The 15121-nt window shown below is 38.8% G+C and overlaps 1 protein-coding gene across 4 annotated transcripts in view; it reads right to left on the bottom strand.

Annotated features, from left to right (window-relative positions):
- tesk2 (testis associated actin remodelling kinase 2) overlaps positions 1 to 15121 on the bottom strand; it is a 130561-nt gene that overhangs the window by 32406 nt on the left and 83034 nt on the right. For all 4 annotated transcript variants that reach the window (XM_028811255.2, XM_028811254.2, XM_051933131.1 and 1 more), the window contains one exon: positions 4800 to 4848. In XM_028811255.2, coding sequence (XP_028667088.2) covers positions 4800 to 4848 — 49 coding nt within the window. The remainder of the gene's footprint in view (positions 1 to 4799; positions 4849 to 15121) is intronic.

A 15121-nucleotide genomic window follows, 5' to 3' on the forward strand; every position in this document is an offset into this window, starting at 1 on the left:
AGATTAAATAGAAGTGATTGATGGGCCACGCAAAGAGCACCACTATTCAATAGGACGGAAGGATGGCTGAAGACAGGGTGTTGTCCTGGACAAGAAAAAAGTCACGTGATCATGTCTTGAAATGGAAAGAGAAAGCTCAGTGAAGCTCAAAAAAAAAAAAATGTAAAGCTCACTGGCTAGCAAGCACTATTTTTGCTGTTAACTACGAACACTCTTAGACATGTAGCAGCTCTCCTCTTTGCTATCTGTTCCTCTCCATAGACTTCTTGGTATGAAGTATTGAGCACTGGTAAGCACCCTTAAACGAACGACAACAGGGGTGGGTGATGGACCCCCATGAAGTATCGAGTGCTGCAAAACAACAACACATGGGACTTGCACAACTAGGGATATTGGGCGTTTACACCCATGGAGTTACAGGAGCTGCAGGTGCACTACCAAAGGGTGAAAGGTGCGATAACAGCTGTACGGCTCTTCCACACTACTGTGCAGAAAGGGGAGCGAGCAGTGTGATAACAGATGCAAAGCAGATCAAGAGGAAACACAGTGCAATTAAAAAAAAATGCACTTTCCTTTAAAATTGTTTTTTCAAATGACCATCAACAAAAGCCAAGTCACTAGAAAAACCAAGAATGTATTACTCATGGATGATTGTGTATACCATGTTCAAGAGTAAGCAACACCAATGACCTTTTTACTTTTGTTTAAATGATGCCTTTATCCAAGTCAACTTACAGCATATGGGATACAATTGGTTTTATTTCTTTTGTCATCTTTTCAATTGGAACACAGGGAGGCAAATGGACTTGCTTATGGTCACAATATCAGTAGAAGGATTTCAACCCAAAGCCTCAGGGTTTGAAGTCCTAGGTCCAAAGCCTTGACTGCCACACCACAGTGCCAGCCAGTAATATTAAAAAAAATAAATAAAACACAACTACAAATACTGTACACAGAAAAGCAGTTAGTCACATAGTACTTTGGACACACCCTATTAACCAACTATAACAGAGGCCTGTCGTTCTACGAAATCTCTCAGGTGGAAAGAGAATTTGCAATAAAGTTAAGAATAAGCTTAAGGCAAGTTGCAGGAGAGAATCATTCAAGAACAATCTTAGAAGAAAAATGACATAAAATGGCTATCATCAAAAAATGAAACCTTGATCACTAGAATAAAAAAATAAAGTAATGAAATAATAACATGAAAAGAAGCATAGGTACCAAACTGAAGCTACCGCACAAGAACCAAACTAAACAAAAAAACAAAAACTAAACACATAAAATATTTTGACAGAGGAAATGTAGCAGTTGATAAGACAGTAGTGAAAAAACAGGAAGAAAAAGACAAAAACCTGATTGCTAAAACTGTAAATAAATAGTATTAAACATATCAAACGGATTAAAATATACTTGCAAAGGACAATGGGATATTTTCAGACATTTTATTAAAATCAATCATAGTTACATCTACTAATACTTGCTTGTACCAAGTAATTTAACTAAGCCTTTAACCTTTCTACAAACTTAACTTTATTTTACATTCACTACTTCCTCTTATTTGTACACTCCACAAAGGCAAACTTTGGACTAAGATTCAAACACAGGACTCTGAAGTATGAGGCAGTAGTGTCAATGACTCTGCCATAGTGCAGCCCCAGTGCAAAAATTGTTTACACTGCTAGCCAGTGACTTTATAACATTGATTCAAATAATATAGTGATTTATATTTGCTTGATTTCTTAGTCTAATTGTAAATATTCTATCATCAATGTTACAGTTAATTATTTTGGAATCTCTGAAGGAATGACAGAACTAGCTAGCATATTGTGTGGTGTCAAATTTCTTCTTAATTTGTAATCATTTTGATGTACAGTATATGGAAAAAACCTTGACAATTGATTATAGTTTTGTTAAATCTGAATCAGTACACAGTTTACATACAACCCCATGTTCATCTATGGACGTCCTTTGATTAAAGGAGCCACAACAGAGGTCAAAAGTTAAGAGGCAAAGTGTGGTAATCCCCCAGCAAGTAAGAGTGGAAGGAACCACTCAAACTACAAATTATCTTATTTTAAAATCATCCAGTTTGTCATAAGCCTCAATGCTAGGGTTTAATTTCTTGTGTGGTATGGGTTGTTGAGGAAATAAAAATGAACTCTATATCTGTTATGAAATAGACACTATCTGCAAAGAAGTTAACCATGCCTACAGATGACCATGTGAAACCATTGCACAGGTGAAAACCAAATGAGTGTATAATTAAATATGCTATTTATCTATTTTTGGGTGGGAACAAAAACTTTACTCAATACCTGTGACAACTTGTTGCCAGCTCAATACTAGATAAGCCAGTTAGATAATGGAAGGGTGGACAATACTAATTCAGTCCACTCAAGGTACTATATTCTATGTGGAACCTAATCCAGTACAAAATAGGCAGCTGCATTCCAACATGTTCTTCAAAGCCATTAATCCCGAGTAATCAATACTGTGTGAGCCATAACAGTATTTAACTTATATCCAGTAAAATGTACACAGCTCAGAAAACAAGTTTCACACAAAGGAGAGCATACATGACTAAGTGCAAATCATTCAAATAAACTCAAACTAAAACAGCTCTACGGACCTATGATTTCTGCAATGTGGAAAACACTGACAGAATCACGGAATTAAAGCATAAAAACGGATTTTAGATTTAAAAACGGAAATGTGCAGAATTTAGAGACTGAAGGGGTGACCGTTACAAGATTTCCCAATAAATTAAATGAATAAATTATCTGTAGTATTTTCCAGTTTGTTGTTTTTCAAGCAAACACAATTCTTTGTAGAAATTAAATCGTGCCTCTATCTGCTTGTGTGCGTGATTCCAGCATTCTTTCTCATTAAAGGCATGCAAATTAGGTAGAGCTGCAAGACACAGAAATGTTGAAGCAAGTAGTATCAGATACCCTAACTACATCGAAAAAACTAAGAGAAACAAGCTTAACTGCAAAATTGAGGGCACAACAGTATCCTGGTGACTTTTATGAATCTGGACAACAACATTTCTGCAAGTTTGCAAGCATACCATAGACTGGACACAAAAAGATACTTGCAATGACCATGTCAAATCAAAAACCCATCTCAAGAACAAGGAGAAATTAGGATCAAAAAATGAAACAACTAAACCGTCAGATGCAAGACGCCAGTTTGTGGAGGACTTTGTGGTCATGCGAGTCAGACATACTGCTCGAAAAAATTACGAAGATGCGTCCTTTCTTTATTAAGCATTGTAAACAAGGAGGCACACTGCCAGAAAATGAGAGCAGTCTTCATCAAATTCATTTGCCCTGTGCCTTTGAACAACATATGGATGACGTCCTTCGAAAGATTCATGGCAATAAAGTTTATGCTGTAGTTGATGGAAACCACAGATAGCCGTGACCACATAGTTCTCAATATAGTGATAGGTGAGTAAACATTTGGCTGTATGGTAATTCTTTTATGTAGGCAATTCTAATTATACATGAAATTATATATAACCGGTATTAACAGTATTTCCCGTAGAAAATGTTATTAGTGAACAGCACTGGTTGTTAACGGGTTCCCTTTAAAAAATTAACAATGATGTTTCTGGATTTAATAAATGTTTTGCCTCGCAGTGATGAGGCACGTAAGGTGCACATTTGACTCATCCGTTACACAGGTAAACTCGTCACCAATAAACCTGGGCAGAAGAGCAGGCTTCTCCTCAGATGCAACAAGCCCTTAAAAGCAAGTCTCTTTCTTTTTTTCCCCCCGTTTAATTCCCAGATTCAGCGTCTTGCAGATTAGTTTGCTTTTGATTTGTAATTATTTTAGGATATGCAGTAAATGAAGCTACAGTTGTAATGATGCACATTTTCAATCTGTAAACATTTAAGGATTAAGAATCATTACAGATAATTTACATAATTACAATTATAGGTACTAAAGTCCAGCACTTTTTGGCAGATGTTATCTTTATGGAGAGCTGCAACCTTCCACCTTTTCACAGGCAGCACTTCAGTCCCTTCAGAACAACCAGCTGAATCTTAATGACACTTTAGCAGTGGTTTCAGTCAATGCATCATACTGTTTGAAAGCAAACAAGGAAGTTTTAAAAGGGGTTATGTCTAAGTGTACATTCAGCCTGCTTGTGTCATGTCATCACTTTGGTGGAAGAGACCTGGCAGCACTATGAATACTTTGAGGCTGCATTACTAGTGATGTGGGTAAAGTCTGCCTTCTTCAAGAAGCCTGTCAGGAACTCACGAGGCAGGAAACACCAGGTGGAATAACTGGTTTGAATCAGTAGGGTACCTCGCTGAACATATTCACCTCTACAAAAAGTACTTTCTGGCTGAGAACACGTCAGCTCAGGCTGTAACAAATATCCTAGACACTAAAAATGAAGTTAACCTTTATCTCAGAAGGATGCATCAAACTAGTAACAGCTCTTACAATTCTGTATGGCACTCACTGCCCTACTGCAGTCTCAGCAGGCAGCATCGTGGAGCATCTGGGCTCCTACCTGATGAATAGAAAGGTGCTAGTGTGCTGTTTCATTAAAAGGAATGTAAAGTGCCATTCCATTATTGTTTGTTTTGTTGCAGCTATTGCTACGTACAGTAAAAAAAAAAAAAAAATCCAAATCAAAAACAATAAAACGGAATTTGTGAAAAAATAAAACAGATTCCATGGGGCCCTAGAGCTCATGATAAACCACAAGCCCAAATGTTTCTATGAAACAAGGAAATCTTGTTAATGTTAAAAAAAAAAACTTAAAAAAATCTCACCTCTGTCAAAGCATGCAGTTGGCCTTCATGTACACAAACACCCATAAACCTAAACAGATACAAAGAAACAAATACACAAATAAATACAAAATATATATATTTTATAGACAATATAGTACCAAGATTACATTCTTTTGGTCTTATAATAACGTTAACAACGACTCAAATACCTTTAAGGTGAGGAGAAAAATAAATTATTACATTTGATTTATTAACATACAGTGGAACCTCGGTTCACGACCATAATTCGTTCCAAACCTCTGGTCATAAACCGATTTGGTCGTGAACCGAAGCAATTTCCCCCATAGGATTGTATGTAAATACAGTTCGTACAGTCTGGAACGGATTAATTGTATGTAAATATATTTTTTTGAAGATTTTTAAGCACAAATATAGTTAATTACACCATAGAATGCACAGTGTTAATAGTAAACTAATGTAAAAACATTGAATAACACTGACACAAACACCCAGGCTCCCTGCTCAGCTGCGTGTGCTGGCTCTCTCTCAGCAGCGTGCGAGCGCCCCTCCCCTCTCAGCTGCAGACGCAGGCTCTCTCTCTCTCTCTCAGCAGCATGTGAGCCCCAACCCATAACATTGCAGCAGTTCGCGCTATAGCCTTACAATCCGATCGCTGTATAAATACTTTTTAAATGAGTTTTAAGCACAGGGGGGAAAAAAAGGAACATTTGAACAAATCCGAACTTTATTTAAAAGCCAACCAAGAAAGTAACATTACAGGAGTTCAAGCTAATAGCATTACAACCCAATCGCTGTAAACACTTTTTAAATGTGTTTTAAGCACAGGGAAAAAATGAACATTTGAAAAAAGAGAAAGTAACATTGCAACACTTCTCATAATTAAGTCTCAATAATTCTCACCACTCTTCACTTGCTTAGAAGCAATGGTTAACTGCAAAAGCACACGCAATACTGTAGAGCACAAAGAGTTCACAAGTAAAGCACACACGTCTGACTGAGAACAATGAACAGGGAGAGGCTGAACACGTGCTTAAATACAGTAATCGGCGCGTACGAACCGGAAGGGAAATGAAATAGAGCACAAAGAATTCACAGCGAAAGCACGCACGCACGGAGAACAATGCAACACGTGCGGAAATCATTGGCGCGCACAAACCGAAAGGGAAACTGGCTTGTTCGTATACCGAGTGTGTGGTAGTGAACTGAGGCAAAAGTTTGGCAAACTTTTTGGTCGTAAACAGAGTTGTACGTGTACCGAGACGTTCGCGAACCGAGGTTCCACTGTACATGTAAAGCATTTTTTTTAGCTGACCAGCACAGAGCCAGGTGCTAGCTGACACAATATGAATGAGCATGAATAAAATTGGTCTTACAACTTTCATAGCTGCCACACAATACCTTCATAGTAGAGATTGCATGCAAATATAAAACTTTTATAATTTAACACCTTTCTTTATGGCTTCAAATTATGTCAAACCAATTCCTCAATGAAGAACACATACTGATAAGTATACAGTTTTCAGGTGTGACATTCAGACTTTTCTCTGTGTGTATGACTGAACCAAATGTGGACCATCAAATAGCTGTAGCCACACAATTATACAATTTCCAGCCTGAAATGTTTGATACAAACAATGCTTCCTTATATTCTTAGATTTTTCCCATTGTTGTGTCTCAGGTAAGTAATGTGACACCGGGCAGCAATCACAACAGAAATTAACAAGAGTCCAGAGACAAATACAATTGACAACACAACCAAAAAGTCTTATGCTACACTACCCCCATCCCACCACACTAATCAAAATTATACTTGTAACATCAGGCTCACAGGAAGTTTTCTTATCCGTTGCGAATGAGCCCCCAAGACCCTATTCACAAACTTTTGCCAGAGGAGAATGACAAGCCTTGAAACTCTCTTCAAAAAACTTCTGTTTGAAGTGTAAGATTTTGCCCGGGATTATCGTCATTTCCCTCATTTACACCCATCTTAGCCTTCGTAGTTTCTGTCTTACGAAAATTGGCAGTAATGGGCATGGATGTTTCCCATTCCACTGCACCAGTTTCCACTTCACTGCCCAGTTCAGGTTCCACACCTGTGGTTAACAATTGGTTTACAAGCCATTTAATCACCTTGCCTTTTACCAGTACATTGCCCAATTTTTTTTGTTATTATAATTTTACCTGGCACCCAACTTGAGCCTTCTCTAATCCTGTACATTATAACTAACACAATCTGCTGGGGCATAAATTCAAAAGTTCCCCTTAGTTTTAAGTATCCTCTTGTTTCTCTCTCACAATTTTGTAAAATGGTTACTTCATTACTGACCATGGGGTCCATACCCGTCTATTCAGAAACTGCTCCACAGGGGGCCATTCCTGCTGTGACATGAGGTGTGGTATGATAAGTAAACAAGAAATTAGCTTTTACTCTAATGATCTCTGGCACCTGTTTGTTTTTCCAATTCTAATTTGAATATTTGCACCATATGTTCTGCAGCTCCATTGCTTTGTAAACAATAGGGTTCTGAAGTCTTGTGTCTTGCTGTAGTCTAAAGAACTCCGCAAATTCAGCAGATGTGAATTGTGGACCTTTGTCTGATACTATCTCTTCCAGAAGACCTCGTGGTAGTAGTGGCATTCATCTTTTCAGTCTCGACCCACCTAGAATAGGCATCCACAAACACTAAAAACCATCTGTTCAGTTTTTTTCACAAACATCCAAGTAAAGCCTAAGCAGGGGTCTTTCAGCCCAACTCCAACAATGTACAGGTGTTTTTTCTGACAGATCTATTTTCTTGACCGGATCTGCACACAGCCACCCTCTCCTCAATCTGCCTATCCAATCCTGGCCACAAAAAATAACTCCAGGCTATCGCTTTAATTTTTATTATTCCCGAGTGTTCCTCATGTAACTTGTCCAGTTAGGGTACTATGTAACGATGTTGGAAATTACCACTTTCAGCTCCCAACGTACACAATTGTTGTCTATGTTATCAAGGAGGAGGAGTTATGTTCTCCTCTGAAAATAAGACTTCAGTTCATTCTAACTTTGATACATTGGCCACCCACTCAATGTACACAATTTCACCTTCTTCAACACAAATCTGTTGCTGTCGCTTGAGCAATATCTGCCGCTGAAACTGGACTATGGAGTAAAATAACTCATGATAATTTATGTCAAATTTACATTTCATACATGTCAATTACGCTTGCACTTCTGAGCGTGAACAAAGTGTCAAAAATACGTCATTGGACGTATGAGGAATTCTCTATCGAAGGAGAAACAATCAATTTTTGTTACTACGCATGTGCCACAAAGGTGGAAAGATGGAGTTTTTTTTGACAGCGATACTACACCATATACAAGAGCTAAAGCTTTGGTCGTGGGTTCAATTGCTGCCTCAGTGTTGCTTCTTTGCGATCTAACTGGAGGTTTTCAGGGCCAAGTGTTTTTCCTAGTAGCATTTAGTGAAAATCCGTGAGCAATCAACCCAGGCTGTGACGTCAATCTCTCACGGGGGTGCACCATTGGACCCTCTTATTTACTTCACCTGCGAGTCTTCAGGTGGTCTGGCATAAAGCCCACAGAGATATGGGGAGAACATGACTGTTTCATGTGAGCCTGAAGTTACTTGCTTTGAGCCAGATTCCTATTCACACAACTTGTCCAAAGCAGTTACTTATTCAACACTAAGAGCCAGTCAAAATATTCTGCAGCATAAAAAGATAGCAATGTGTCACTAAACTTGGCACTTTACTTGAAAGAAAGAAAAAAAAAAAAAAAAAAACGGTTTTCCACATTTTCTACCTGATCAGATACAAAGGAGTTACATTAAGTTGCACTAACTTAATTTTCAAAGTTTTGCGAAAAGACAGGTGCCTTCAGTAAATGGCAGTTCAGTTTTGCCCAGCTCAATGACAAACTTGGCACACTGTCATATCTAATTGATAAGATGTTCTCTGATGTTTAATGGGCACAGTAAAGCATTAGGTGATGTTGGGCAGCCCTCATTTTCACAGCTTTGTGACAAGACAGATGCCTTTGATATATCTGAGTTGAGTACATGGGTCAAATTGACGGGCAAAGTTGCCACATTCCCATATCTAATGAATGGAATTAGATGCTTAATGGGCACTTCAGAGGGTTAGATGGCATTGGGAATGCTAGTTTTGCGTAAAGAAAGATGCCTTTGTTAAGCTGCAGTTGAACTTTGGGTACACCAGTCAAATGGACTGGCAAATTTGTCATTTTCCCATATATCTAATGAACAGATTTTGACATGATGCTCGACTGGCATTATATAGTGTTGTATGCCGCTGACCCACTCTGATTTTCAGAGAAAAGTGAATACCTTTGATAAAGTGCAGTGTTGTCACATTGCGGTTACATTTGTCAGACTGACTTGCAAACTTGCAATGAAGGAAATTAACTGTGATGTTTAACGAACACTGTAAATGGCTGAATGGCATTGGACCACCCTAGCTGTCACAGTTTTGTGAAAATGCAGATACCTTTGTTAAGTTGCAGTTGAGTTTTATACAGACCAATGTGAGTACCTGGCTCAAATTGACTGGCAAATTTGTCACATTCCCATTTTTAATGACAAGGTCTAAGTTTGATGTTTAACAGGTACTGTAGAGGGTTGTGCAGCATTTTGCCATCCTTATTTTCATAGCTTTGTGACAAGATTCCTTTTTTAAGTCACAGCTGAGATTTGTCTGGCCCAGCATGAGTTCATGGGTCAAACTGGCTGGCAAACTTGCCATATCCAATGAATAGGTTTCCCTGTGATGCTCAGGCACTGGACTACCCTAATTTTAATAACTGCAAAAAGATGGATGCCTTTTTAAAATTTCAATTGAGTTATTCTCAGCCCAACATGGTTACATGGGTCATATTGACTGACAAAGTTGGCACACTATAATCTGATGAATGAGATTTATGTGATATTTAATTAGCACAGACAAGAGAAAAAAAGCTTTATGCTTCCTGAGATACGCTCCAGTTTCCCTGTGACTATATCTCTGCACAGGATAAAGTGGGCTTAGAAAATTAATTGATGCATGGATAAATATGGAAGTAGATAAATAAAATGAAAATAAAAGTATTGTGAAATGTGACACTAAATAAATAATAACATGAAATGCAAGTGGGCGGCATGGTAGTGCAGTGGGTAGCACTGCTGCCTCGCAGTTAGGAGACCCGGGTTCACCCTGCGTGGAGTTTGCATGTTCTCCCGTGTCTGCGTGGGTTTCCTCCGGGTACTCCGGTTTCCTCCTACAGTCCAAAGACATGCAGGTTAGGTGCATTGGTGATTCTAAATTGTCCCTAGTATGTGCTTGGTGTGTGGGTGTGTGTCCGCCCTGGCTCCCGCACACCCCGTGACCCCGTAGTTAGGATATAGCGGGTTAGATAATGGATGGATGAAATGCAAGTATGAATAATTAAATTGGTCACAAAATATGCTTTTTGTTCCTTATGTCATTCAGTCATTTTCAAACCTGCTTAGTCCTGAACAGGGTTGCGAGGGTCTGCCAGAACCTATCCCAGCCAGCATAGAGCAACAATAATAGAGAATGTCTATATTTAAGGTCTCTATTTAATGAAGAATGTCCAGATTTCATGTTATTATGTATTTATTGTCATATTTCACAGTTATGATTTATTTCGGTTATTTATTTTTGTCCTAAATATTTCTCCATTATAAGGGTACAACATTCTCTGCTCTCGCTTCGTTAATCCACCTCACTACTTCCACAGCAAAAATCACGAGTTTTAAAATAAAAATAAAAAAACCTCACTTAATAGCAATGCTTTCACGAGGGGACTGCTTCAGAAGTTTATATTGTGCAAAGCTGCCATTCTTTATGTCTGTTTTGTAGTTTTGTATATATTCATATCCTCTTGTGTGGTGGGGGGTAATACTTCTGTGCCTCCCATCCCAACCCCAATTATATGACTAAGACTGCCGAAATCTGAAGGTTGGGAGTCTTCTGCATCATTTCACTCTCCTACAGTATATATGTATAACAAACATCTGGAAACTCGAATAAGACATTATGTAAACTTTAAAATGCACCGCCATTAATTTGTTAATTTCATGCTGTCACTTTTTATTATTAATTGTATATTGTCATTGTTTAATTCCATTCTGTCGGGTTTATTTTGTTTTTTACATTTTGTCCTTTCAAGCCACTGTAATGGAACGAAGTACAATCACTGTCAAAAATAACTCCATCTTTCTACTTTGTGGCACATGTATAGTAACTAAAATCGATTGTTTCTTCCTCAATAGTGAATGCCTTGTGCGTCCAATGACGTATTTTTGATAGTTTGTTCATGTCTGAGAACAGTACTCCTAATTTTCAGAAGCAAGCGTAACTTTCAGAAGCACAAGCATAGTTGACACTCATGAAATATAAATTTGACTTAAATTATTACGAGCTATTCTTGACAGTGATCTTGCCCCATACTGGAAGGGCATCTAAGAAAGGCACTTTGGATTCTAAGCTTGAATTTGCACAAGTTTTTTTTAGTTTTTTTTTTAACAGCAATCTTAATAATGCATCAGCATTCACATGCTCGGCAGCTTTTCTTAATCAAATCTCATATTGATAAGATGACATGATCAATGACCACCTGTGTAGTTTTGTAGCAGCTAAAGTGGAAATTGGGTGTTTTTCAACCTATACTTTTGACTAGTGGTTTATGATCAATGACTAACTCAAATTTTCTGCCATACATATTCATGAAATTTTAACAGCCCGAAAACAATCACAAGTGCCTCCTGTATGATCTGCAAATAGTTTAGCTCATCCTTGCCGAGTGTCTAAGAAGCATACGCAATGGTCTTCTCTGTGTCATCTATGTACTTGTATGTAACAACAGCTCCCACACCATAGAATGAAGCATTGCAGGCCAAGGACACGTGCAAGCTTGGATCAAAATGAACCAGTAAATGTTTCCAAACAAAGTTGCTGTTTAGTTTTCACAAAAGCTGAATGCACCCTGTCTGACCAGGAAGCATAAAGCATTTTTGTCCCTTCTGCAGTAACTATGTCACAGGTTTAATAAGTGTAGAAAGGTTGGGAATGAAAAATAAATTCACTAGAACTACAGTATGAATGACCTCACTTCTTATACATTCTAGGACGTGGGGCCCTCTCAACTGCTTGTTTTTTCTTTCATAGGCCTTACTCCTTCACTATCACACTATCAATTATGTGCCCTAAATACTTCAATTGACACTGAAAGAATGTGAATTTTTCTGAATTAAGCTTAAACCCATACTGCTTTAGCCTGTTTAAAACAACTTCCAGATTCTTTAAATGCTCCTCCTGGTCACTCCCGGTTACGAAAATGTCATCCAAATAGCAGATCACACTCAGTTCAAACCTTGTAAAACAGTGTCCATTATGCGCTGGAAAATGTCAGGGGCACTGGCTACTCCATAGGGTAATTTGTTTACCTGCAACAGTCCATTCTCTGTATTAAATACGCCTTGCTATAAATATCCAGTTCAACTTGCTGATATGCTTGTGTTAAATCAATTTTACTAAACTGTTTTATCAGTTTTGCAAACAAAAATCTTGAGTGCAGGAAATAGGATAGGAATCTATATCTAGCCACGGGTTAATGGTGACCTAATGGTCCCCACAAATATGTATACAGTAGACCCCCAGTTCGCGGCCTCAGTCATTCGCAGATTTTTCCTTAGAACCTATCTAATAATTGTTAGTGGAAACCGCAAAATATCCTTCGCAATTTTTATGGCTTTTTTCGTGGAAATACTGTACTGTAGAGAGAACAGGAAGCAACTGTAGAGGAGAACACAGCTTGGGATGGCCAATAGAATTTGAAACTGCAACTCCCAGCAGTCCCTGAAGTGGCTCCGATTGGTCTTCTGCTAAGGGTGCTGGGGATGTTGGGGTCAAAGGTTGTCAGCGCGGCTTTTAAAAAGGGGGCCGGTGACCAAAAGCAAAAAAAAAATGTTTTTGTAATTTGTGTTTCAAGTTCCTGTGTCTGCCTTCTGTTGGGTTACCTGTACTTATTCGTTTTGTCCTGGATCGTTATGTAATTGGCGTCTGAATTGTCTGTCGTCTGCCTGTGTACATGAGGACTGTAAGTGGATTCATGGCCATCCTGCAAAGAAAGGAGTGCTCTTGAACCCGTCCATCCGTCTTCACCATTTCAGGAACTAGCGGTAGGACTATCTTTACATTCCCATTCAACGTGTGGATCTCTGGACTATCTATTTTCATCATTACATTTTATCCGTTGCCATTTTTCATGATGTTTTCTTTGTGCTTTGTTGTATTTAATGTGTAATCGCCGTAAGGGGAACAAGGGTGGTATCGCTGTTTTCATTACATTCTTTATTTGCTGTTTGATTACCGGTTTGCTTTGTTTTTGTCTCCGTCTGTGAATGCGTGCGGGTCGGGCCAAGGCTAGGTGCGTCCCTGGAATCTCCACCATAAAAATAAATCACCGTCTTCTTGACGGTGTGAATCTTGGCTGCACCGGACCTCTACAGTGTTATTCATTTCTCCTTGCTGCTGACTGACTGTGATGCATCACCCGCTGAGTGTTCTTGTATTTTCCATTTTGTTCCTCTGAACCCTTAAACCGCCACAACCGGCTATAGTCGTTTCCCAGTGCCATTTGCGACCATGCAGGAGCTGATCAGTCAGTGCAATACATTTGTTGAGCAGCCAGCTCATGACCACTGCCAGCCCCTTGTGAGCAGCGGGGCTGAACACACCCCTAGAAGACATGGACACTCCTCAAAAAACCCCTCTTAAAAAACGCTGATAGACTACCTTCACATTGCTCCCTTACTTGTTGGGATTACTAGCGGCTGCTCTGTCGCGCGATATGCTTCTCGCGCTATGCATACTTAAAAACCTGAACAGCACGTGTCCTTTTTGGCCGATTGCTTTCTTTGTTTCTCTCTCCTCCCCCAGACATCCTCTGCTCCTGTTGCGGGTCCCGCTCCCCTATGACGTGTGCCTATTCTTTTAAACGAGAACTAACTGCATACTAAGCTTGTATTACTTCTGAAAGAGACATATTTGTTTGAAGTGTTTGAATAAAGTTCCTGTCTCTACAATCTCCTGTGTTTCTGTGCAATTCTGTGACCCAAGCGTGACATCCTGCAGCCTCACTGTCCCTGGGACTGAGCCACTGCACTATAGACTGACAGCATCAGCACTTACCTCAGTGTGCTTGCTTGCAGCCAGTTCAAGCGCAGTTGGCTCGGTCATTTCATCCATGGCATCAGTTACACCTTGTACATATTGTTCCAGTAGTTTTTTTTAAATAATTTTACACATTGCTAAATGAACTGTAAAAACTATCAGTGTTTGCAGTAATTGTGATGCTCTTTGCATGGAAAAAAAAAACGTGTTTCATTAAAATTTAACTTTTTCTTTGTACATGTTGACGTGCAGCAAAAATGTATTTGGCGTCCAGGGATGCATTAAACCCCAAGTATGTGGCAGTTTAAAGCTTAAAGTCCCAAGATGCCGTCGAAAAGCCCTGCACCTTCTAAGGCTTCTGGCAATGAAAACGTGCTTTCATGAATTACAGTACATATAGCGTTAACATCGGTATTTTACATTCTAGCACTGCGGGAGACATAGCAGTACAGTACTGTGCAGTATACAGGTTTACCTTTACATTCTTTTTTTTTTAGGTAATGTATTAAGCTAAGTTTGAAATTAAAGTGTTTTGGGGGCATATTTAGGGTTTAAACTATAAAAATAGGCATTTTTTAACCACATTCAAAATTCGCAGTTTTTCACAATTAGCGGGTTCTCTAGGAACATAACCCCCGCGATATTTGGGGGTGTACTATATTCCCATCTGACTTTGGAATACATAAAATTGAAGCTGCCCATTCTGCATATGATACTGGGTTCAATACCCCTTGTTGTACTAAAAGGTCTAGCGGTTTTATCCACTGCATCTCTAACTGCATAGGCCTTGCCTTACAAAATCTTGGAATAACCTTTTCACATACATACAGTTTGACCTGGCTACCTTTATATATTCTCTATTGAAAGTACAACCATATTTTTGCTGCAATGCTTTGATTTGATTAGTTAACCTGAAATATATCAAAACTTTTTAGCCTTAAATGAGGAAACCAGTTTCACCTTATTAAAGCACCTCCAGCTCCTTTTACAATTAGTAGGGACAAACAAACTGGTTTCCACTCATTTTCTACATTTACAAATAGGCTAGCTTACACAAAAACTATTAAGATTTTCTGATGTGTAAGTTTTTAATACAACATCCACTGGACACAACAGAAACTTGGAGAAATTGTACTATTTGA

This window comes from Erpetoichthys calabaricus, chromosome 10, assembly GCF_900747795.2.
Source record: "Erpetoichthys calabaricus chromosome 10, fErpCal1.3, whole genome shotgun sequence".
Lineage (NCBI taxonomy): Eukaryota > Metazoa > Chordata > Cladistia > Polypteriformes > Polypteridae > Erpetoichthys > Erpetoichthys calabaricus.